Source organism: Zootermopsis nevadensis, unplaced genomic scaffold, assembly GCF_977971745.1.
Source record: "Zootermopsis nevadensis isolate Lab colony 2312 unplaced genomic scaffold, Znev_1.0 Znev_ptg000020l, whole genome shotgun sequence".
In the NCBI taxonomy this organism is placed as follows: Eukaryota; Metazoa; Arthropoda; class Insecta; order Blattodea; family Termopsidae; genus Zootermopsis; species Zootermopsis nevadensis.
The window spans coordinates 7,063,213-7,088,300 of NW_028259152.1; the positions used below are offsets into that span (position 1 = coordinate 7,063,213).

Below are 25,088 nucleotides of genomic sequence, written 5' to 3' on the forward strand. Positions count from 1 at the left end.
AACTTACACTTGCAGTCAATTCAGAAAATATTTGATCACATATCATATTTGTGGAAAATAAACTATTGGGACAAGTATAAAATGAAGTATTATTTGAATATGAATTATATCATGCGGCCCTGTGATGTATGCCTATTGTCAGAAATTTATCACTATATGAAAAATAATGGATGAGTGAATAATAATCTGCTTGCAGATTCCTGCATAGTTTTGAATAGGTAGAAAAATTACTTTGTGTTATTAAATGTGCACGGGTAAGAAAAAAATGTCTTAGCCCAAAGAGAATGGTTTTGAATTTTCTGATATCCACTTACTTTTTAGGCTTTTGAATGCTGTAACTGTTGTGTGAAAGGCTGTCATCAAGCTGTGAATGCATATTGTCTGTCTGTCGATCCAGTGACAAAATAATTACTCTAGAAGAAGCAATTTGTTGGGTTGAAGGTCTTGCTACCTTGTAGGGTTTTTGGTTTTCATGGTCATTGAAATTAAGATAGTGGTCTTCTCTTTGTTGTGCTCTATATATCATTCTCAAGAACATGATGTCTCCATCTTCAGAATTGAAGTCTGGGAGGGTTGGGAACTTGGTGAGTTCTATACAATTAGGTTAATGATGAGGCCAGGAACATCAGTAAATCAGAGCCAAGTAAGGGGAAGGGAGATGGTGCTAGTTACTTGAGTGTAGAGTGCTTGAAAATTAATTTCCACGTCTATTATAGTGTTATTACCGAGTGTCACTGTGTAGTTTGAGGCTAGCTTTTTGAACTATAATGTTCATGATTTGTCTTTGTTTGTGTCAGGTACATGCTGTGGTGGTATCTATTTAACATCCATTCCAACTCACCAATCGTAATCATCCTTTCATTATTCATTTAATGCTAAATAATATAGCTGTTCAGTTGATACATCATTCTTAAAACAGACTCCAGTCCAAACAATGCTCAAAGAAGCAGTGTTAAATAATGGTGATAGGAAGTTACAGACAAACACGTTCCACAGCTGTAGAATGTTACATGCTGCTATCTAATTAAAAGTCATAGTGGTGTGTTCTCTATTTGTGGGATGCTCACAAAGTGGAATGTCTTGCAATATTCCATTCCCTTGCTTATTGTATCATGAAACCTGTTATGTTAAAGTATCATAGATATGAGTCACAGTGGTATTACTGTACTTTCTACCATTACATTAGTTTTGTGGCTCTGTCCTGTACAGACATAGTATAAGCTGTTCAGTATATGTGCATACATGTGTACATTTTTGTGGTCTATATGTACAGGCATGCATTCATTCCACACAGAACTTTTCCATGTTTCTCAGTTCGTAGTAAAGCCATGTATTTATTTCAAGTGTATAAAGTATATAAAACCCAAAATTTAAAGTATATAAGATATAACACAATAACTTGTAATCTTCTCAGTATTCTAAGGTTGAGGGTTTACTAATACTTAATTCTATTTCATTGTTTTTTTTGTCATTTATCTGGTTTCCTGACTATCCTACCATTTCTTACTTTGTCCTCTACCACTTCATGCAGTATCAATAAATAACTTACAAGCACCGATTGTAACTTTCACTTTTAACAGCTTTATCAGTATTGTATTAGTTATGTGTATGTTGCTGTCTTTGCAACAGAGAAAATTAAAATTTATATTCCTTTTATTGTTATTATATGCCATAATTGGCTAAAAGTATACATAATACACATATTGTAAGGAAGACTTTCCTACTGATCACTTGTCACATTTCATGTGCTTTGAATGAAGAAGACTAGTGATACCAACTTGTTAAGGTTTGTGTATCTTATGTTTAAAATCTCTCTTAAAACAAACATTAAATATATTTACTCTTTTCAGATTACTTCTTAAACAAATAAGAAGTCAGTTATGTCAATACAGCAGTTTTGTTTGCGGTGGAATAATCATCAACCAAACTTCATATCAGTCTTCACAAACCTGCTAAACAATGAATCCTTGGTGGATGTCACATTGGCAGCTGAAGGAAAGCACTTGCAGGCTCACAGAGTTGTCCTTTCAGCATGTAGTACATATTTTCAGGTATCCTTAATTTCTTAGTTTTACAGCAAAATGCATAAAAGATGGTGAATTTTTTGAATAGCCGAGTGACTAATAGCTTCTGAAGAATGACTGCTGCAAGAAATTGGTTAATTGAGAATTAACATGAACGAGAATTTTCTAAAAGACAAATGTGTGTTGTGATTTTCCAGAAGTAATTTGTTACATTTGCATTAATTTGACTATGTGGCACAGTCTCTCAGAGACTCGCTAGAACATTTCAGTATATTGCTTAATTTCACACTTATTGTGAGGTTGTATTTCTATTGTATCTTTTGTTTTCAGTAGAGCCCAGGGGATCCTTTAGATTTGCCCAGATGTATTAGTATTAAAATAAAAACTGTCTTATAGGTTTTTAATGTGTATGTTGATCTTAGTTTTCATTACATAGTGACTTATGTTGTCACCAAACATACATTATTGAGGTTTTCATGTTTGGTTTTTCTTTTCAGACATTGTTCTCTGTGAATCCATGCCAACATCCTATAGTCATTTTGAAAGATGTGAAGTACAGTAATCTCAAGACAATAGTGGACTTCATGTATTATGGCGAAGTAAATATTTTACAGGAAGATCTTACAGCTGTTTTAAAGGTACGGCATCAACACTTATAAATCCTTGTTTTTCCATTTTCTAACATCTGGCATTTTATGTGGCTTTGCTATAATACATGCAGTTACTTGCCAACTTCTCAGCATGGAGGTCTAGGTTCAGGCAGTCCATAACAAAGTACCACTTGGACAGGCTTTTCTCTGATTTGTTCAGTTTTTGCTGATTAATCAGCTTTTGAAGAAGTACTCTGCTCCATGGAGTTAATTCTTTTACACATAAATTAATGTTGTAACAGTATGATTAATTTTATCATAATTACATTTAGTAATACTTTTAAGTTTGTGGTAGGAGTTAGTAACTTTTGTGCTTGTGAAGGAGAATATTGTTGATTGTTGAATCCTAAAAGGCAGATGTTCTTATCAATACTTTGTACTGTAAAGCCCACAGTATTTGGTATGATTGATAAACATATGATTATTTGTGAAATGTATAGTAATAAGAATTGTGATTACTTGTAAATAATAAATTCAAGTATTGTGCTTTGAAAGGTGTACTTAATCCAGATAAATACTCTTCTCTCAATAGCAATATAATAAATAAAATGATATATATAAACTTATTGTGTTCTTATCATGCTAAAAATGAGGGTGATGTGCACATGTAACATCATTACAAGATGCTGTTTCAGTTTGTTTTTTATATATTAATTTTTTATTATATTAAATTTGGTGAACTTCACATCTTACTTTGTAATCTGTGCAAGTTTGGTGTCACCAAATAATGTGTTGTATACATGTATGCATTTAAAGTGATTTTAGCTGAATGCTAAATTTTTGTAATAGAACCGAGCCATTTGCTGGATCCTGGTAATTCACATTATTTAAATACACTGCATATTTTATGACAGGAAATGAATGAAGAACATGTTTAGAGATAGGTCTCTGTGACTGTGAGATTTTGTATGTCAATATAATTTCTTATAACTGATATTCTTAAAATATTGGCAGAGCCAGTTATTTGCTAGTATTTTAAGCATTTTTTGTTGTGTTCTTGCCTTAGACAGCTGAAATGCTGAAAATCAAGGGATTGGCAGAAATTCCGCAGCAGAATATTGCAGAACAAATGCATGTGAACAAGTCCCTCAGTGTATCGTCTGATAAGGGAGAGATGTTAACATCTAGTGAATCAACATGGGGTCCAGATTCTCGTTGCAGTCCTGCTCCATTGTCCCCATCTATGCGCAGGAAGCGACTGCGCAAGTCTTCCACAGGTTCAGGTTCTGGTTCAGCAGGTATGAAGCTGTTATGAATATGCTTTGTAATTGACACACTGCCAGAAGTAAGAGTGTTGTAAAATATAAATTTCTTATAATTACATTAGCCTTTATTGCACTAAATTTAAGGTTGCCACATGTCTGTGTAGGCTGGTGGCTGGATTTGTCAGTACTGTCTGTTACAAGAAATTGAAATACAGTGAAACCTCGATGCATCGTTTTCGGCGGGGGTGGGAAATAAAAACGATGAATGCGGGAAAACGATAGATGCGGGAAAGCATTAAAAATTTATAAAAAACAATGTTTCTCTTTCAAAGTTACTTCTTTTTACCAAAATAGTCTTTAATGGACAACTGGTTTGTTGAAACTTTACGTTTTAGACCAAACAGAGCACTTTCCACGTTCAAAATGTTTTCTTCGTCACGTTCACTAATATTAAGCGCATAAAAGAACGACTTCACTTTCGCCAATGCAGCGTGTGCTTCGGCAAAACTCGGCAAAGCTTCGGGCTCGCATTCGTCGTCTTCCTCTTCCTCACCGCTCCAACCCCCTTTGCGGACAATAACAGGAAGAATGGAAATACTATTACTGCCGAACTCAACGAAACGTAGCTGTAGAAGACCCTGAACCGCTGGAAACGAGATGAACCAGAAGAATGAAAAGTGCCGCCAGCCTTTCCTTTGTACTTATAATAAAAGCATTTGTGAAGAAATTCACACTGCACATGCCATCTGGCATCGCTGAAACGAAATATGAGTGCACCCTAATTAAAATCGTAAAATTTCTGACAATGCGCGCCGCCATTCTCTCCAACTATCACCCCTGCACCGCTGACCCTCATTCCAAAAGAATGTGCTGGTTGGGCGACATAACAGGTTACCGCTACTGTGTATTCCAAAAACATTATGCGTCTTTCGGTATTAATTTATCTCTAAACCCAGCATTTTAAATTCTCAGAAACGATCATTGCGGGAAAATTGTTGGCCGGGACTAAGATTTTTGAACGATTGATGCGATAAAACGATAGTTCGAGGAACGATAGAAGCGGGAAAATGTAACATTATTTTATATGGGATGTATTCGGGACCGAACAAAACGGACGATGCATCCGGGAAAACGATAGTTCCGGGAACGATGGATAGAGGTTTCACTGTATAAAGTTTTGTTAGGAAATGAAGTGTGTTATCATGCTATAAAGTATTGTTTAACAGAAAATGTTTGCATCCTATGGATGTGTATAGAAGCTTGGAATAGTCTAAAAATATATTACTAGATTATGTATGCATATAATAGGTCTGCAAATAGTCCATATATTGTGGTGTTCAAGGTCTGTACAGTGCTCAGTAGTTCATACTTTTTATATAATCTGAAACATGTATGTCCACATCCAATCCATATGCTGATTTTAATATCCTGTTATGTCGTAAACTAGTTAAATTGACTATTAAATCAGATAGATTGGTTTGGTTAAAAACTATTGAAGAAAATTTGAAAACCCAACCAAAGCACTTTTGGAAATATATTTCTAATTTCAAAAAGAAAGACCAGTCGATTACACAAATTAAAGTTGGAGAGAGTTTTATCACGGAACCGGAGTCAATCGCAGAGGCTTTTGCTGACCGCTTTCGTTCTGTTTTTAACTCCTCTTCTTGTGTTAATGTTACGACTAGTTCTGATTTTGCCTATTCTGATGTTTTGAATATTCCACGTATCTCTGTTGATGATGTTACGCGGGCAATTAGTCGTCTCCGTTCAATGAAATGCGTCGGACCCGATGAAATCCCGACTTTCGTCATAAAAGGTTGTTCTGAGATTTTGACTCCTCTTTTACTCCATATTTTCAACCTTAGTTTATCTAGTGGGAACTTTCCTTTGTTATGGAAGCGTGCGGCTGTTGTGCCGATTTTTAAGAAAGGCAACAGCGCCTTAGTATATAACTATAGGCCTATTTCGATCCTTAATAACCTCTCCAAAATTTTTGAAAGTATTGTTCATGATCACCTTTCCTTTTATTTCAAATTCAAATTACACCCCAGTCAGCATGGTTTTTGTAAATCAAAATCTACGGTAACTAATTTAGTTACCTACCTTAATGATGTTCAGCCGTCGGTTTGTTCACAGGGACAGATCGACTCTGTGTATTTTGATCTTAGGCAGGCCTTTGATTCAGTCTCGCATTCTATTCTTTTGAAAAAGCTAAATAAATTTGGACTATCTTCTCCTTATGTCAAGTGGTTCCAAAGTTATTTATCATCCAGATCTGCCTTTGTTCGCATTTTAGGACAGTCTTCTTCTTTCTACGCGGTGTTATCTGGAGTTCCACAAGGCTCTACCTTGGGACCTCTCTTATTTAATATTTTTATTAACGACCTTTGCAACAAAATTAAGTATTCAAAATTTCTCTTATTTGCTGATGATTTGAAACTATATTGTGATATTAAATCTGTGAATGACTGCAGAGCTCTCCAAGCAGATATCCATTCCGTACATGAGTGGTGTGATAATAACAATATGGAACTTAACATTGATAAAACCAAAATTATATCGTTCACACGTAAAACCAACAGTATCCATTTTAATTACATTGTTAGTGATATTTTAATTTCTCGTACTGACTGTATAAATGATCTCTGTGTTTTGTTAGACAGTAAACTGTATTTTCACTGTCATGTAAATTGTGTTCATTACCAGGCACTAAGGACCTTAGGGCTTATTCGTTTCATTACATATAATTTTTCCTCTCTAGACAGTCTTGTTGTTTTATATAATGCTTTAATTAGGTCAAAGCTTGAGTATGCCTCGGTCGTTTGGAATAATCTTACACAGACAGATTCCAATAAATTAGAAAATATTCAAAGAAAATTTGCCAGTTTGTGCAATTACCGATTTTTCCAGTTTAATATCCCCCGCAAATATGAACTGATCCTATCTACTTTAAATTTTAGAACACTTTATTCCAGACGACGACATCTCGATGCGTTATTTCTTATTAATGTATTTAAGTGCAAAATAAATTGCCATTCCATTATGGACGCTGTTGGTCTACGTGTGCCGGCGAGGCAAATAAGAGAATTTTCTACTTTTAGTGTGAGCAGTGCACTAAGACATAGTCCTTCAGCCAGGTGCGTCATCGCTGCAAATGACGTATGTAAATCTTTGGACGTATTTAGCGGAAACATTGTCTCCCTTGAGCGAACGTTCTCAACAAGGGAAATGATATAGCTTCGTTATCTGTCTTTTTATATTCGTTAAAGTTGTGCAATTATATTAGTGTTCCCTAGGTGGATTATTTGTTTTTATTTATATTTCTTCATTTTTTGCTCTGTGTTAATATTGTTTCTATTTTGGGTTTGCCTGTACTTGGCAGTTACATTTAATACTGTACATGTATAAGTTTAGTTAATCCGTTTGTTTACTATTATCCATTATTATTTCATTATTATTGTATGTATTATCTGTGTTTGCCTGTTATTGGCTTCTTGCTGTTGGCAAACACGTAAATAAATTAATTGAATTGAATTGAATAGAATAGAATAACTTCAGAGCGTCTCCTGCAGAGAACAGAGTTACCAAATCCACAGTTAGTAACTACATCATAGCACTTTTTCTCTCTATAATAAATTTACTTCTTTGGTGTGAATGTGTGCATACACACACACACACACACACACACACACACATATATATATATATATATATACACACACACACTATATGCATGAATATGTGCATGCGCACACATATACCAGTGTATATAAATTAGTGGATGATTTGAAGAGTGTATAATTATTTACTTATAATGTATACAGAAACCTATATACTACAAAACAGTCACACAACATTCAAGTTTTTTCACATGTTGTCACAGAAGTTTATTAAGTTTCTGAAATTGTCTGCTAATTTATAGACACTGTGTGTGTGTGCGCGTGCATGTATACATTAAACAGCATTTCTTGGACTTTAAGAAACGTTACAAAGTTATGCACAATTATTTTTACTTATTTTTCTAACAAAAAATTATGGGATGAACTTAACAATGCCTGCCTGCTGCCTTAGTTCAAATGTTCAGTCCAATTGAATCGATGATTTCAGTAACAGTTTAAGTCACTTGGAAATCATGCAAGTTGGTCTAGTGTTTGTGTTAACCTGTTGACGCGGAATTTTAAATACCCAGCATATACCGCTGTTGTGCTGTTCCGGCGGTAGTAATTTTTAAATGCCCGTTTACATTTTGCTGTAAAATACGTTTTTTTCCATAACTTTTGAACTATATGAGATATAATTATGAATTTTTCACTGAAATCCTCTTAAAAGATGGTTTTGTAATCTTACCTTATAAGATGAGCTCTCTGTGTGTGACCAATGGGAGCAAATGGATCAGAAGTTGAGAACGGAGTGTACAGCAGCCGGTTCTTTGCATAATAAGATCTGATTGTAGGCTTTTGAACAATGCCCATCAACATAAATAGAACCAAAACCACGTAAATTTCGTCTACTGTGACATCTTGCCACTTCCTAATCCTAGATCGAAATGTGAGAGGATGGGCACTTTTAGAAATTTCTTGCTTAGCATATCTGTTGGTTTCATCTACAATGAGCTGCACAAGAGCTGTATCGAAAATGATTTCGAATGAACTCACGACATCTCGTCCAGCCGTGTCGAACCGAGGACCATATACATTACAAAATGCTTCTCTTGAAGCAGTAAATGGTTCTATATTTTCCCACATATACTTGCCGGAAACAATACCTGAATTTGCTTCTACAATTTCTTCCTGGCTTTCGCCACCACCATTGTTACTCTCATTATCACTAATCGCTAACGTTCCCGGTGTCACCAACTGTGTATAATCAAAGTCTACACTCTCAGTGTCCGAGCTACTATAATTGTCACTTCCAATAATTCGTCTAGAAGTGCCCTTTGTTCAGCATCAAATAACACACGACTGCTTGAAGGGTTCTCCATTGTAAAACTGAGGCCAGTCGTCTATTTTTAGACTCCCAGGTAGTCCTTTAAGGGTTTGTCAACAAGGTTGCCGGATCTTCACACACAGAAAACTTTCCACAACAGAGTGCTACAAACCTCATTGCGCTGGCATTAATCGTTACAAAGTTATGAGCTGAAGAAATTAGGCTTAAAGCCGGACGTAATACTACGCACAGCTGCAATCCCCAGGATTTAAAGGCCGGGCGTAATTTTACGCCACTCGGCGGTGAGGAGTTAAACCAGGTGTTTCCAGACTTACAGCCAAAAGAATTCTGTTAAAGTTTGATATGAAAGCAGGCATTTATAAAAAGGCATTTCTGACCAGTGTAATCCTGGTAGGACTGCCTCTAATGTCAAACTACTACTGCTTTGTGAACAAAGTGTATTCTTAGGAGAAGGTCCCCATTTAATGTTGAAAGTGGGAATACATGAAACCGAAAGAGCATTTTCATCTATTCCTTAACTTTTTACAATGGTCTTTATTAGAGTGACTAACCACTGAATGCATGTTTAATATGTTCAAGTTTATTGGTTTTATTTGTATTTATTTAGAAAGGACTTCAGAGGATTTGCCAAGTGAAATTACCTTGGTAGCATCACCAGCATTGGTGAAACCTGAACACATTCCAGTCACTCCTGATGGTGAGAGTGGTCGAAGTGAAGGATCTTTACGAAACAGTACACAGGAGCCCAGCACTGATTCAGAACCCCGGGAAGGCTCTCAGGACAGTGTGGAAGATGAACCACTAACATTGGTTAGTAATCCATTAGCTGTTTTATGTCTTATTTTGAAAGGCATTCAGATTATTTGTTTGAAGAATGTTCAGTTAGATTTTTTTTTCAAGGGCTTAAGTTTGTGATTTGATACAGTCATTTAGTCAAAAGTTGGTTTAAAATTTGAAAGCTAACAAAGTGTTACGTACATTGTAAATACAGAAATAATATTGGAATTGGACTGAAGATTTCTGTCTTCTGGGTTGTGCTGTGTAGTCTGGTTGATGTTTACCAACATTTCAGAGGTCATACTGCCTCCGTCATCACAACAACCCAGAAGAAAGAAATCTTCATACTCACCGCTGTGAAAACCTCAAATCTTACATTGGAATTGGACTGTTAAGCCATAAACAATATCTATTAACAACTAAGTTGTTGTTTTTACAAATTGGCATATTTCTGCGTATAGATGTTGATGTATGAAGAATTAGAAATTATGTTCATTTGTATGACCATTTGTAATGTTCATATTCAGACATACTGCTGCAGAGTTTAAATTTAGAATGCAACTCTCTTGTACACTTACCTATGTATCTTTTTACAAATTTTAAATGAATGGGATTATTTACAAACATTTTGTAATGATCTGTAGAGGGTGCATTATTGCAGAACTCTTACTACCAATATATATGCAATGTGTTTATGTGCATGTGTGTGTATGTACGTGTGTATGCATATTTGTAATGTTGGATCGATGAGTGAAAACTATTTTGATATTAAAGCTACTGGTAACATTTTACTGTGTGTATATGTGTAGGCATGTTAAATAAATACTGAATGTCTGGTTGACTTTCATTATTATATCCTGAAATATTTTACAAATAATGTTTTGATTATGACAAATTTAATAACAGTAGAAGCTTTTTATAATATATGCTGTTCAGGATTTGAATAGCCCTCATGATAATATGGACTAAATATTTCAGAAGATTATTTAATTTCAGGAAGACACTGACTGCATTTGATGTAGGATTTGTCTGTTTAATTATGTAATGTACCCCTTTTCACCCTTACTGTAGAATGAGGAGGATAAATATGCATAAAGGTTTGTTGCAAAGATAAGACTGATATTGAATTATAAACAGCTATGTTATTACATCCTCTGACCAAATATGAAACCTTTCACAGCTATCTAGCATTCATAAGATCTGAGATATATGTTTCTTCTGATTTATAGCAAATATCACAAGACAGTAGTGCAGGGGAAGTGGACCCTCCTATAGCAGACACAGGACCATCAACATCACAGCAGTCAGCAACCCCACAAGGTAAGTAGAAACATTAACTCATTTCCACTGCTGTGTAGATGTACCACAGTACAATAAATTGTGGTAGATCTTAATACAGTAAATTCGTAGTTTGCTTTGAGATTATTGAATCTTGGTTTTCTTAATGATGACTTTTCAGCTTCATTGCATCAATTGGTATGATTTTTTTTTAAGTATGAATTGAAAAGAATGTGGAAGAAACCATTCATGGCTAATTTAAGACACTTCCCCATCATTTTCCCTGAGGAAGAACACAAAAATTCATGTCAGAATAGCTGGCCTCTGAACTGAGATTTGTACAATGGACCATGAGAATGTGAACCAGTAAACATGTCCTTTTGTAGGCTGGATTGATGTGGCTCAGGATAAAGACTCGGGACTAATTGAATGTAGTACTGAATAATTATGGTATTCACACTAAATTTATACTGTTGAGGGGTCATGCACATATTAAATGCTTGTCTCTTTTCCCCACTAATTCCAGCCCTATCTATGATGCACATACTTCTCACATCTGTGATGTATATACAGCTTTTTTAAACATTTTTAAATAGCTGAACCATCAGCTGGGATGTCTTAGTCATTATAGTGACTGTGCTATGAGCCGGATGACTGGGGTTTGGTTTCTAGCAGGAGCAGAGGGTTTTCTCTTTGTCATCATGTCTAGACAAGATGGTACTCTCTCTCAAGCTCGTGTCTTGTGGATACCTGGGCTATTTCTCCAAGTCATAAAGTGGCCAGTGTTGCACTGACACTTCCAATTATTGTCCATTCACTCCTTATTTCTAACCAAACAAACCAGTTTGTTTTCCTTCTGCATTACATTATGGTGACTAGTGCTCTACTTTACTGTATTTGACTGCTACTGTTTCAGAACAGAAATGAAATATGGAAATAAAAATTAGATAGGCAGAACTGGTGAAATGGACCTTGCCATAATGCAAGTTAAACTAGGAGACTGAATTGTAAATGAGATTGTTAAAAATTCCCAGGCAAATTGTGGAATCTAAGGTGGATATACTATGTGTATATCAGGTTCCATGGTGCAGTGAATATCTATTTTGCTGGAGTCCTATTAATTTAGTACTGGAGCTGGATTCCTGTTTGAATGATTCATCAGGAAATATACCAGTATTGCACACAATAAATTCAGTCGTCATTGCAGTGTTGTGCTTGTTTGCTTAATTTATAAAACTAGATACTGCCATATTTATTCTTCTTCTCTCTCTCTCTCTCTCTTTTATTATTATTATTATTATTAAACCTGGAAAATATGTTGTAAAATGATGCTACTCTAACTCTTCCCAGGACTATTTTCAACCTGGAATTTCAGATTTGACAGTTTTAACCTTTATTGTCAGTTAGTAAAGACACACATTCATGCCTGTGCATCTGCAGTTTTAAATAAATTGATTGTTTTTCTGAAATAAAATAGTACTGCTTCTGTTTTTTGTGCACTTTGTGCACATAATGGTTTCATCATGTTGCTGACTGCTGGTCCATTACTGTGTTGCATGCTGTTGATAGAGATAAGTAATATTTCAGTTGCAAAAAAAAGTAAATATCAGTTGTTTTACTGGCACAGATTTGTTGTAGTATCTTAATATGATTTCAGTCTTATGTATAAGAATTGGTATAATTGTATAGGATATTCTCAGGGTTAAGTCACTGTGTTTCATTTTAAACCAAAATCGTTATTCTATGCTTCAGAACAGTTTCAGCAGTTACTTTCTTTTTGTGAGTTAAGTTTCACATACTGAGCGTTAGAAAACCATTTTAGCAGTGCGTCCATTTCTGTCCCTTTACCTGCACAGACTTTATTTCTTAATCCAGAAAATCCTAACCCATTTACATGGCGCACAGATACTTCACATGTCAGTACCTATATTGGCATGATTTAATTTTTTATTTTTTTGTTGATACATATTAAAATTGGATACTACTACAATGTATCTGTGCCATGTAAATGCAATATTCCTCTTTTTTCCCTAATACCTGTTCTACTCCTCCAGGCTTACAATGGGCATTGCTGGAGCATGGTTATCCCCGGTTTGCTCTGTCGTCGTGTCAAGCTAGTCTGTCAGTTCAGGCTTCATCTGCCTTCTGTGCTCCAGAGCCCCCTCCCAACCCAGGAGTTGTTCGAAGGGATATCCCTCAATATGCTGGGCATGCATACCAACCACATCAAATGCTGCCAATGTCCTCCTGTGCTGTTATGAGTGCATATGGACCTCCTTCTGCAACACCTCCCAGCCCATGTCCTAGCTCATGTCCAAGCCCTTGCCCTAGCCCATGTTCAAGTCCAGTTTTTATATCAGCTGGCTCAGGACAAAATTCTCCATCTCGTCGAAAGCGCAGTATTAATCCCCAGTCAGAGGAGAATTTCTTACGAGCACTGGAAGCTGTTCGTTATGGAGGTATTGGATTCTGCAAGGCTGCCCGCATGTATGGTGTCAACAACCGTACTCTTTGGCTTGAATATAAGAAGCGTGGGTACCCAGTAACTCGACCCAGTCTCAAGGCACGTATGAAACAAGATCTGCCTTCATCTATGCCACCTCCAGCGTCTAATCAGATGGAACTTTCTCCAAATGTAACTGCAACTTCAGTTATGGGTCCTCCACCACCTGCAACAAGCATGCAAGTTGGAGGATTTTTGGATTCACATCATGTTGAATTTACACATCCTCAAGGACCTCCAGCCCCTTCAAGACAAAGGCCACAAGATAATGCCAGCAACTTGAGCAATTCATCAGCAAGCACTCATCATGGAATTAATAGTAATTATAATCAGATATGAAAGTGATGAAAGAAACTGGGTTTTGTGCTTTCAGTGGTGTAGCTTCGTACTGGTTATGTTTTAATATCAGATATGAAAAGATGTAAAGGTGTATGACAGTGTATCATAGTCCTTTGATATGAAATAATATGTTTTATTATATATTAGATCTGATAATTATATAACTAGACTGATGATACGTGCAGCAACTCATAACACTGGTGAGGTGGCATGTGTTGGTTCTCATGACTGCATGATTCACCAGTTCAGTTTTTGGAACCAATTTTGTTTTGTGGTTGTGGTAAGCCACAGTGATTTGATAGATGATTATTTATTAGAACATAGAATTAACATTAAATTTTCAGTTGAAACTAGATAAAAATTCCACTGATATTTACATAAAGTTTTTGGAGAAGGAATAACTTCGGATCTTCCAGTATGACCCGCAAACAAAATGCATACATTTCCAGTGGAAGTCCAGAGGCTGTGAGACTGAAAAGGGTGTGAATTCCAGAATTAATGGTCAAATCATGGTGGTCTGTATTTTTTATATGAAAGGAATGTGTTTATCATTAACAAGAAGTCTGCCAAGCATTCTAATTTCAAGTTTGGAATTCTTATAGCAGCTTATTTAAAAAGAAAACTAAGTCTTTGGCAATGCAAATGAATTTTGCATCATGGTAATGTGTTTTTCCACATGGCACTTTTCAGTAAAGTGAGTTTTGACAAAGAAAAAAATACCAGTATCAGAATATCCACGATACTTTCCTGACTTTTTCATGTTCCTGAAGGTAAACATGTATGTAAAGTTAAAGTGTTTAAGTGTGAATCCTTGAATATGCACTGAGCAATGTTTCCAGACAAAGCAGATGTGTTGCAATACACGTGTAAAGTTAGAAGGCAATTATTTTGAAGTTAATCACATCCTTTACGGGTAATGCACTTACATACATTTAGATCTGTTACAGATTCAGTTTGGTTATTTAATTGCCAGACCTGGATATGTGTTTTATGTTTGAGTCTGGCCTTAAGTAAAATGTTTGCTGTTGCAAAAGCTTTTAAATGCTTCCTTGGGAACTGAAGCTTGTTATGTTCAGTAAAAAGTTGAAAATAAAGGTAATACTTGGAATGTTCATCGGCCATAGCATCATTGTTTGGAAATGAAGATTATGGAGGCCTCTATATTTAGTTTTATTCTATTAGACATATTTTTACTGGGTGTGTGATCTTGAGACACCAGATATGTCTCTTTGGTAGTTCTGTGCTGAATTTACTGACAGTAGGTAATACATAAACACATGGTAGAAATTTTAAATAAAATAATATTTATTATCAGTGAAGACTATCTTATATAACAGTCTTGCATAATAGACTATAGGCTTTTGAAACTTTTAAGAGAATTACTTCTGAATTGCACAGTTTGTATAGTTTAATGATAAAACATAAGAAACTTGTTTAATTATGCATTCATGTTGTTTTGAAGTTCATAAGAAAAAGAAAATATGAATAAAAATGACATGACAATTTTAAAATATCAGGTTCATTTAAAATATGGTTTTTCTCTAAAAGTGCATCCAGATGACTCAGGCTCATGCTTGCGTGCTATCTAATGTGCCTCCATAAATGTGGACAGTTTCACAAGCCCAAGCTCAAACTAGAGCCATGGGGTGAAAGGGTTTACTACAGTATCTGCAGACACCTGGCAACAATGGCCTCGAGTCTCTGCACCACAAGCACAGGCAGTCTTGACCAACCTCTACAGGCTACTTATTTTCCCAAACTTATCAGCCAACAATACATCTAAGTACAACATTGTGATTTTTGCTTTCTGAACCATGTGCTAGCTAAAGAAGTATCTTTCTTGTATGTAATGCTAAGAACATTTTAGAACTTTTCCATGCTTGAAACAAAACAAACAAATTTGTACTTTCAGTCATTTATTGTTTTATGCATGTTTTTATGACATATATTGGATGTAGCATGGTTGGATCATAAGAGAAAGCTGTTTCCATGACGCAGATGTGTGTTGTACGAGGCGCGTCCCAAAAGTAAGTTTCCCACTCGTCCCACAGCTAGCAAACCTTATATTGAGCGAAGCGACTGTGCGTACGTGATAGAGCAATGACGTAGCATGGCGCATGCACTAACGGTACTTCCCGCGTTCTCACAGTAGCATCGTTGCAGCTGTTGAAGATGGAGGTTCTTATTCCAGCTCCCGCCGACTGTGAAGTGCGGTCAGTGATAACGCTAGGCCGCACACGGCTCGACGGACAGCAAGTCTCCTGCAGGAGTTCAGCTGGGAGGTGTTTAATCATTCACCCTACAGCCCGGACCTCGCTCCCAGTGATTTCCATCTTTTCCTACACCTCAAGAAATTCCTGTCCGGTCAGCGTCAGCGTTTTGAGAATGACAGAGAGGCGGAGATGGTTGTCACACAGTGGTTCCAATCCCAGGCGGCAGACTTCTACGACACAGGTATTCAAAAGTTGGTCCCACGGTATGACAAATGTCTCGATTCCGGTGGCGAATATGTTGAAAAATAGCTGGACACTTGCTGTATCTGTTGCAATAAATATTTCCATGAAATTGTGTTTTGTTTCTGTAAACGGCCCCAGGGAAACTTACTTTAAGAACGAGCCTCGTATATAACACAGCTTAAATAAAGCAAACAAAAGAAATTCGGAGAAGTAAATCATAAACACGTGTTTTAAAGGATTTCAGTTTTCATTGTTTTCTGTTTAAAATTATCATCAAACACTTATGCCAGAGTAATGTATTCAAATTGGTAACATGATTACCTGCTGTAGACAAATTACATATGTGATGGTGTTCCCGATCACTCAACCCCTAACTCCCTAAATCCAATTGAACCAGCAGCTTCTTTTGCAATTTTTTCCATAACATGGTGTTTTCCAGGAGTGGCTATCATGTTATAGGAGAAATAGTTGTATGTTGTGCAGGATTTTCCCTTTCCCTCTTCCATTTGTCTTTGTTACTAAAATCCACAAGCGTATAATGATTAGAAGCCAATAACAGTATTCCAGCCGCATGAGAACGAACAATGAATAAAGCTCATTTTATTATTTTTTATATATACCCATGATATCCATTTTTCAGCTATTCATCTAAATTCAGAGCTAATTTTTCACATTTTGTCTATTTCAGAGTCAGTAATTTTAACAAATCGGGAGGCAAACACTGGAAAGAATACATTTACTAAATGCACTCCTTATCATGATTCATCTACCTTTTCTAGTTCTGATTCTGTCTGCCCATCTTCTGTTACTGAAAATCATGATGATATTTAAGAATTCAATATTTTTGCATATTTAATGTCTTCAGTATGTATATCATCAATCAGGACATTGATTTTCCTATTTCACTCTGTTTATCATTTAGAGTACAATAATATTATTCATTATACCATGGTTTTGGATATGCTACATACATGATCATGGCCCCTGTGTTAAGTTTAAATTTATCAAATCGGTGTTAAACATTGATGAAGTCTAAAGGTATCTGACAGTTGTGTGTTATACTCAGTAAAATGTTCTTGGACTGTTTTTTTTTTCTAAATTACAAATAAAATCATAACTTTTGGAAGTTGAATTTTGCTTCTGTATTCAGGAAAAAGTAATAGGACAGAAAGCTTATCAGTTGGGTCGCCTGGTTGAGACAGCCTTAGTCCAGGTCTGAGGCTAGCTTAACCAAGGGGCCAAATAAATGTTTTCTGTCCTTTTGCTTTTTACCTGAAGAAAGAAGCAGAAACTAGGTTCCAAAACATTGTGACTTTATTTATAATTTAGACAATGGATGAAGTCCAGTAGAACAGTTTTACAGAGGTGAGACATTTTCTAAAAATGTTTTTAGAACTTTTGCAAAAATATTTCATATTACGAAGTTATAGATATAGAAGCCAATAGAGTCTTTAGAAATGTTTCTCAGTCTGTTATGGTGTATCATCTTCTGTACCTATGTTTTCTGGAAATGTAAGGTTAATTTACACTGTTACTGTATGTAATTTTAAGGTAGCTTACAAAACACTAGGAATGATGGGTACAAGGTGTAAGTAGCCAGGCAAATCCTACCTGCCCAGATCCAGTGAGAACTCTGTAGTAGGGTAAAATATACCTTGATATAAAATATAGGTAGTTATATCTATAATAAAGATGGGAAATCCACTTTCTCATAATTTAGGATATGTCCACTGTGAATATAGTGAGTAGGTCACAGGCAGAGAAGTTTATTAAAAAGTAAAGCATTCCTGATACACTCCATGTAGGTCACTTGGGGGGGGGGGGTGTAGCTCCTACTCATTCTTGACCTCGGCACTAGAGGAGGGTGGTGGTCAGCATCATGCCTCGGCCATGCTTTATCCCAGGGAAAGGACCCTGGTACCCATTGGACAGTTTGGGTGGGCCTCAGAGCTGGTCTGGACGCAGAGGCCAGAGGAAAAATCCCCTGCCCCAGTCGTCCAGCCCATAGCTAGTCACAGTATTGACTGAGCTATCCTGGCTCATTCTGAATATCCATTACATTGTAATTAGAACAATTGGTATGAAAAAAAATTAATAACAGTGGGATTGATATCTGTTTATCTTCATTTTTCCGTTATTGAGAAGTTGTGTTTGATCTTTGTCAGTGATTATATGCAACTGTAAATCTTTACTGTTTTTACTTACATTGACCTTCCTATTAAACAGTACATGATTTCTTACCTCACATTCATTAACACAGCTTAGAAGTTCTGTACCATCAGTATGATGGAATTTTTAAATATGATATTTATAATTTCTGATGGCTAGTATCATCACTTCTCATTTTTATTAAATAAAAATTTAAGTCTGTTGTGGTCAGAATACTTGTGACATGTTCAGTATGTAAATTACACATACAGGTTTAGAAACCTATATTATGTAATGCATATGCAGATTCTGGAATTTCAGACAGGCATGTCCCTTATTGACAATTTGCAATTAATTAGGTTATGGAAATGATTTTGGAAAATACGGCAGAGCAGTTATATAGACAGTTCTTAACACCAGTCTTTAAAAGAAGCAAGGCAAAAAACTGGTTAGGCTGTGATATTAGTTGTGTGCTCAGTGAGTCTTTGTGATCATTTTTGTGTCAGCATTGGGCAGAAAGTTCTCTGGGTAAAGTTCTTCAGCAGAATATTGATTAAGGGAATTTGAATTATCAGGTATCTGAAAGCCATTTCACAGACAAACCTCAGGCCTTGGAGAAAGCATTGACATTAGTATTTATTATGAATTAAATAGAATTCCAAGGATAATAATACTGAAGGTGAATTTACTTTAAGACTTTTTGTATAGTTTCATACTGAGGCAAACTTTGGTTGATATTACTACAGTAGAGCACTGAATTTCTGTGGCAATTAGGGAAGCAGGTGCCTGGATAATCAAAAAACACAGTTACGACAAATTATATTTTATTAGAATTATCATCATTCATTTAAGCAACATGGAATACATATCTGTTCTTAGAAACATGTGTATTCATATTGAAAAACATATATAAAAACTACTAAACATTCTTTCTTTAAGTCATTTAATCAGAGTTTCAGTTTCCTGTTTTGTTTTATATTTTTATTATGTATCCATGAAGGAGTGGGGGTGATGAGTTGAGTTGAGTTGCACTCAATATAAGACGCTTGCAGGTAGTAAGAAAAATATATGACTTGTTAGAGACATTATGAGCCCACAGATACTGGATAATTGACACTGCTGTATATATGTAGGATCATTTAAGGAAGATTTATAAGAATTTAAACCTTTGTACTGAAAATTGAATTATTTTATTCAAACTGACATTAGGCATTGAGACAGATTTAAAATAGAACTTAAGTAATATTTCATTAAATATTGTTTTTGTGAAGCTGATAAAGGTGCAGTAACCCCCAAACAGCAGTAAATGGAAACTACATTGTTTACAATGGTAATATCTAAATTTATTCAGTTTTTACCTTCTGTGGTGTATTTCAAATACAAAACTATGGTGTTTATTGCTGATTAGAAATCGTTGTTCAAGTAAATATTGAAAACCTTAAAGGTCTGTTATCCTACTCTGTGCTCATACTCTATTCTTCTCTTATTATTTAACATGCATTTTATGTTGAATGATGTTAGTTGATTCTTCAAGAGGCTGGTTTAAGAAATGAAACTGATAGTGTGAGAGCATCAGCAGAAGGTTCGTTATTGCCCCACATATTACACATTTTAAATTATATAGTCATCCTGTACCACTTAATGTATCACATGCGAAGGTCATAAGCACAAGTGATGGGAAGAAAGTTATTGTCAGCAACAAAGGAGTTCCATGGAATATGTTCTGGATTATTTGTGCCACATAGCTTGACAAATTTACCATAAACAAAGCAGCTGTCATATTTTGAATGCCCCTGTGCACTTCATGGCACTGTGTAAAGCTGTTACCATTCTGTCCAGGTAGAAGAGCTGAGAAACTTTCTTACTTAATTGTTCCCCAGATTGCGTTAGCCCATTAGTACGTGATCCCATTAGCCAATGTGTGTATAGTTTTGACAGTTACATTTTATACAAGTCAAGATTTGTAATTTCCCTTGTATAAATTATGGAAACACAAAGGTGCTGTATTTTTAGACGTGTGCCTAATGTAATGCTAGAAAATATTATATTTTATAGTGATAAACAATCTTTGTAAACATTTAGTTATATTTTACATGAATAGGTTTGACTCCAGAAATTAATTTCTAAAATAATGCTTTCCTTCTTTGAGATATTGTTATAAGCTCATCCTAAGTTCTTAGACCGGGTGCTTACTGCTCCATGTTTTTCATTGACAGACTATGCGCCATCATTCCGGCAGACGGGCAGTCGTTCAGTTCTCACCTCTCTGTCCCAACGCAAAACGCAAATCTTTAGATTGCGAAAAGGAACAACCCAAAACTTTTTACAGGCCATTGAAGATGTTCGCAGTGGTAAATGTAGCTTTATAGCAGCTGGCAAGAAGTACGGAGTGAGCCATATGACTTTATATAGATATTATTTAAGTATGGGATACCCAGTGAGCTCTAGACCCAGTCAGTATGTTGACACTGTTCACAACTGTAAGACATTTCACTACCAGTGAACTGTGTAATTGAGCACCATTGAGTGTGTTTGTGGAGAGGTTTCAGTGCAGTTAAAAATGACATTGTTTATCACTTAATACACAATAAAATACATTAAATTTGTCGCCCTTTTACAAAGTGGGTACTTTTATAGCTGACTGATATTAAATAAGTTTCCAGAAGTGCTCTCTATGACTGTAAACATGTTGCACTTAACATTTTATAAAATGTTAAATCCTATCTTTTTGTTGCTGTGTAGAAGGAATAGTAATTGCTCTATTTTTAAACAAAAATTTTATGACTTAAATTAGGAATTAATGCATTATGAGGTGACTAAAATATGTGAAAGGAATGTTACATCTTTATATTTATTGTGGTTGAATACTGATACCAAAATCTAAATTTGTAAATAAAGAGGAAACACTTTTTGGACTCGTTAATAAATAGTGCCTAGTTATTTCCCATGGATTATTTGTATTGTCTGGACATCACCTGAGTGGTAGACCTCACAAGGAACCATAAATAAATAAATGAGGGTTAGTGAGTGGGACTTTGAGACAGAATTACAGATGTATGAATACAAACTCTTTGAGCATTTATAACATTTTATCACATTCATGTACTTATGTTAGAATTTCAGGTGTGTTGATAAGTTTTGCCATTCTTGTTTTAACCCCCTTGGGAAAGAATTTTATGACAAATAAGAGAAAATTAAAGTGGTATTAGTATTGTTAGTGTTGGTCTTTTGGGTTGAAATGCCATGTAGACTTCTAGGTTGATACCAACTTTTTGGAGGAACATTTTATGTACCTACACGTCCACATAGCTTTACAATCCAGAAAACCAACACAGACATCCTCACTGCTGTGAGAACCTCAGATCCCATGTAGTATTCGTATTTTTACATTGACAGTGAAACTTAATTTTCTCTCGTCCGTTGTTGTGTGCAAGGTTATAAATACCAAGTACAACTGGTGTTTTCAAGATCATACATAGCTAAGTTGGTAGGCACGTTAGCATCTTATATAGGAGTCTGGCCTCTTCATGGGCAAATGTTTAAATGTGAATATTCTTTTGAAGAGAATCTCTTTCCAAACCCCCCCCCCCCCCTTCCCCTGGGTTGGTCTCTTCATGTACTGTTACTTTAGAACAGGTCATGACCACATCATGCTGAACCCCCTTAACCTTAGTCATTGGCACCTGTTTATAATGATTGCTTTGTTTCTTGAGATTATAGGATTGTATCATACTCAGTACAGTGACGTTTCAAGATTTTTTTCATAAGAACCTTGCCTTAGTCTAAAAAATTTTACATAAAGAAACTAACATTGCCTCACCTTTCAATTTATCACATAATTTCTAGGAACCAAATGTTTGGCTTTGATAAGAAATTGTGTACTAATGGGATTAAATTGCCAGAGGATTCATAAACAATTTCCAGGAAACTGCTAGTTTGGTGTGATTACCCTCACCTATAACATTAAAATCACATTATTGGTTAACCGTACATTGTACCATTGTTTAAACTATATAAATCAAACAAAACAATATGAAAACTACTGTGGTATTAATACATTTTTATAAAATTAACATTGACTTGAAATTGTAATTGTTTGAAATTTATCAAATGTCATTACATTAAACTCAGTTGTATTGAGAAATATAGCTGTTAGTTATTTTCAATTGAATACCATCTATACTCTTTATGTTAAAGAAATACAGTTACTGTCCACAACATTATTATTTTTTTTATGAACCCCCCAACAAAAGATGTGAATAGCCAGTGCAACCCATAGTAATTAAAAGGTTGCTGACCTCTGTTTTAAATGACTTTTGTTCAAGCAACACAATAGCTAAAAATGTTACCCTGTGGTATTGCATTAATGCTTTTATATTTTTCATGCAAGAGCAGTTTAATGCCCATTTAAGAGAGACAGTTCTCCCCTTTCGCCCCAATACCTGGTTTGTCTTTTCCTAGAGAGTAATTTATGCTCTTTACAATGTTGCTGTCAGATGCAACCTTCAGAAGAAACAAGCCTGGAATGGAATTACAGGTAATTGGCTCTTATATATAAAAATATTGCATTGTGAAAGTTGCTTCAATAGGATATCTTAATGGAATCTGAGATTTCTATGTTGGTATCTGCGTATAGCCTGTGTGACAATATAATTTAAAATATTAAATAGTACTTTTCAAATTATTAGGTGCTATGTCTCCCTGACCTGATGAATGCTGAATCTGTGGATGTCTTTATATAGTATAAGTTGAACATTAACATTTTTCCCACACTGCTAGAAATTTTGTTAGTTATATATTTAAAGATTTGTTGACTTCATTGATATTTTTGAAGATGTCTACAGGAGAGGAAATACATGAACACATTTTAAATTTTAGTATCAGAGAATAGGATTGTGCTAATCCTGCAAGACATTGTTAACTATTTTTTAATCAATAATAAAATTATTTCGGCACTATAGTTATTTTACAATAATAAATGGCTTATTCCAATTCAGTTTCCAAATACTTGTGAATACTTTTTTAACCTCTTTTTGTTGTTTTCAGCTTACTATTTGTCAGGTTGAACTGTTAAAAGAGTGGAATAATCGTTATTCACTAACATATATATTACTCATTTTAATACTGTTTGCATTCTATTATCATTGGTTAAAATCACCTTTTATTTGACATGTACAAATTTGAACATTGTTCTGGAATGTATGTTGTATTCACTGTAATTTTCTTTAATATCTTGAAGCACAAAGCTCATCTACTAAATATTTAAAAATGCAGTTCCTACATCAGTGAAAATTATATGCATTCTTATTACAAAAATCTGTTGGTTATTTATGTTTGGGAAAATAATTACAGAAAAAAAACAAATACATTCTGTGGGCAAAATTCAGAGGTGTTGAATATTGTACTACATGATACATATTACCACTGCTTTAAAGGGTTAAGTTAAATGTGCTGTCATTCCCCAGTATGTCGTTTATGGTTGTTTTATGTTGTATTTTGTGTTGATTAAAAGTACATCAAAATGATGTTTGTTGTATTTTCTGGAGAGCATGAAAGGAGTAAAAACCACCACCAGTTTTAGGTGATTTATCAGAAGATTATGATGGATGTACCACTCCCATAAATCTTCCTCAGTTGAAGCACCTGAATTTACTTATACAGTTTTGTGAAAGTTTATATGTACTTATGATAGTGATGCAATATTTAAAGCTTTATTCTCATATATACACTAAGAAGTAGAATCACATTGTACCAAAGGAGAGAAACAAGATGTCCATCAGGGCACCTTTCTCCTTCCAAGATAACTTTGTAATTCTTGTAGGGTATATTACATAAGAGTTAAGTATCATGTAAGTTTTGAAGTTTATGTGGTGATAAACATTAATGGAAAATTATTTATTTTAAACTGCAGTGTTCACCAACTCCAAACATCAGGAGATTCTTCTGGCACAGCATGGAACTGCAACCCAACTGACTTCACAATTAGTTTAGTATGATGTTGTTCAGAATGAAGAAACCACCTTGTCTGATAAATAAAGTCAAAATATACTTTACATTTGTAGTGTTTCTTATTGTAGGGTTTTGTGAGTGCAGTATTTGACTCCATGTTGTTTCAGCTCAAGTTCCTCCAGGCAAACCAGGGAAGCGGCTCCTCATGCGACAACACCGCATCAAAAAGGAGAGTGATCCTGCTCACACATCCCCTGACAGTGAGCCTGGATCACCTCATTTTGCTTCTGGCAGTGGTCTGCTTAGTTTACCACCTGTTCGAATTGAAAGACAATGCTCTGAACCACCACTTTGCACCTCTCCTTCTCTTCAGCAAAATCCTGCCACTCCTAACCTTCTTACTGTGCCTCAGCCAACCTTTCTTGTCAAACAACATTCTCACCCACTTTTGCCTAGCCAGCAAAGCTCCACATGTCCCGCTTCAACAACACTGTTAGTCCAACGCCAGCTATCGCAGCCTGCACCTGGACAGACTTGTCTTGTGCCACCTTCTTCACTTCATCATGTCCAAGTGGTGGCTGCTCCTGTGCAGCCGCCACCCAACCAGGAACCAACAGGCCGTGCTGTTAGTCCATCTGTTGTAATTGAACAGTTGCCTGTGCTACGACTTGTAAGTGATCAAATAACAGCCAAGATCATTAGTCATGGAGGACTTCGAGTTCGATCAGATGAACTCAGGCGAGCTTCTTCCTCTCCACAGGTATAGTGGGTGTTCTACATATAGAATATATAATTTTTCTCAAGGGTCGAAC

The 25,088-nt window shown here is 35.5% G+C and overlaps 1 protein-coding gene across 3 annotated transcripts in view; it reads left to right on the top strand.

Moving 5' to 3' along the window:
- The window catches only part of BtbVII (BTB-protein-VII), a 37,103-nt gene that overhangs the window by 1,330 nt on the left and 10,685 nt on the right, over window positions 1–25,088 (top strand). For 2 of the 3 annotated variants that reach the window (XM_087351741.1, XM_087351742.1), the window contains exons 2-7: window positions 1,851–2,051; window positions 2,522–2,662; window positions 3,681–3,912; window positions 9,434–9,636; window positions 10,833–10,923; window positions 24,444–25,036. In XM_087351741.1, coding sequence (XP_087207867.1) covers window positions 1,881–2,051; window positions 2,522–2,662; window positions 3,681–3,912; window positions 9,434–9,636; window positions 10,833–10,923; window positions 24,444–25,036 — 1,431 coding nt within the window. In that variant the 5' untranslated portion in view covers window positions 1,851–1,880. Of the gene's footprint in view, window positions 1–1,850; window positions 2,052–2,521; window positions 2,663–3,680; window positions 3,913–9,433; window positions 9,637–10,832; window positions 10,924–12,935; window positions 15,635–24,443; window positions 25,037–25,088 lie in introns of those variants that run through there. The other variant, XM_087351743.1, reaches the window with a different exon arrangement.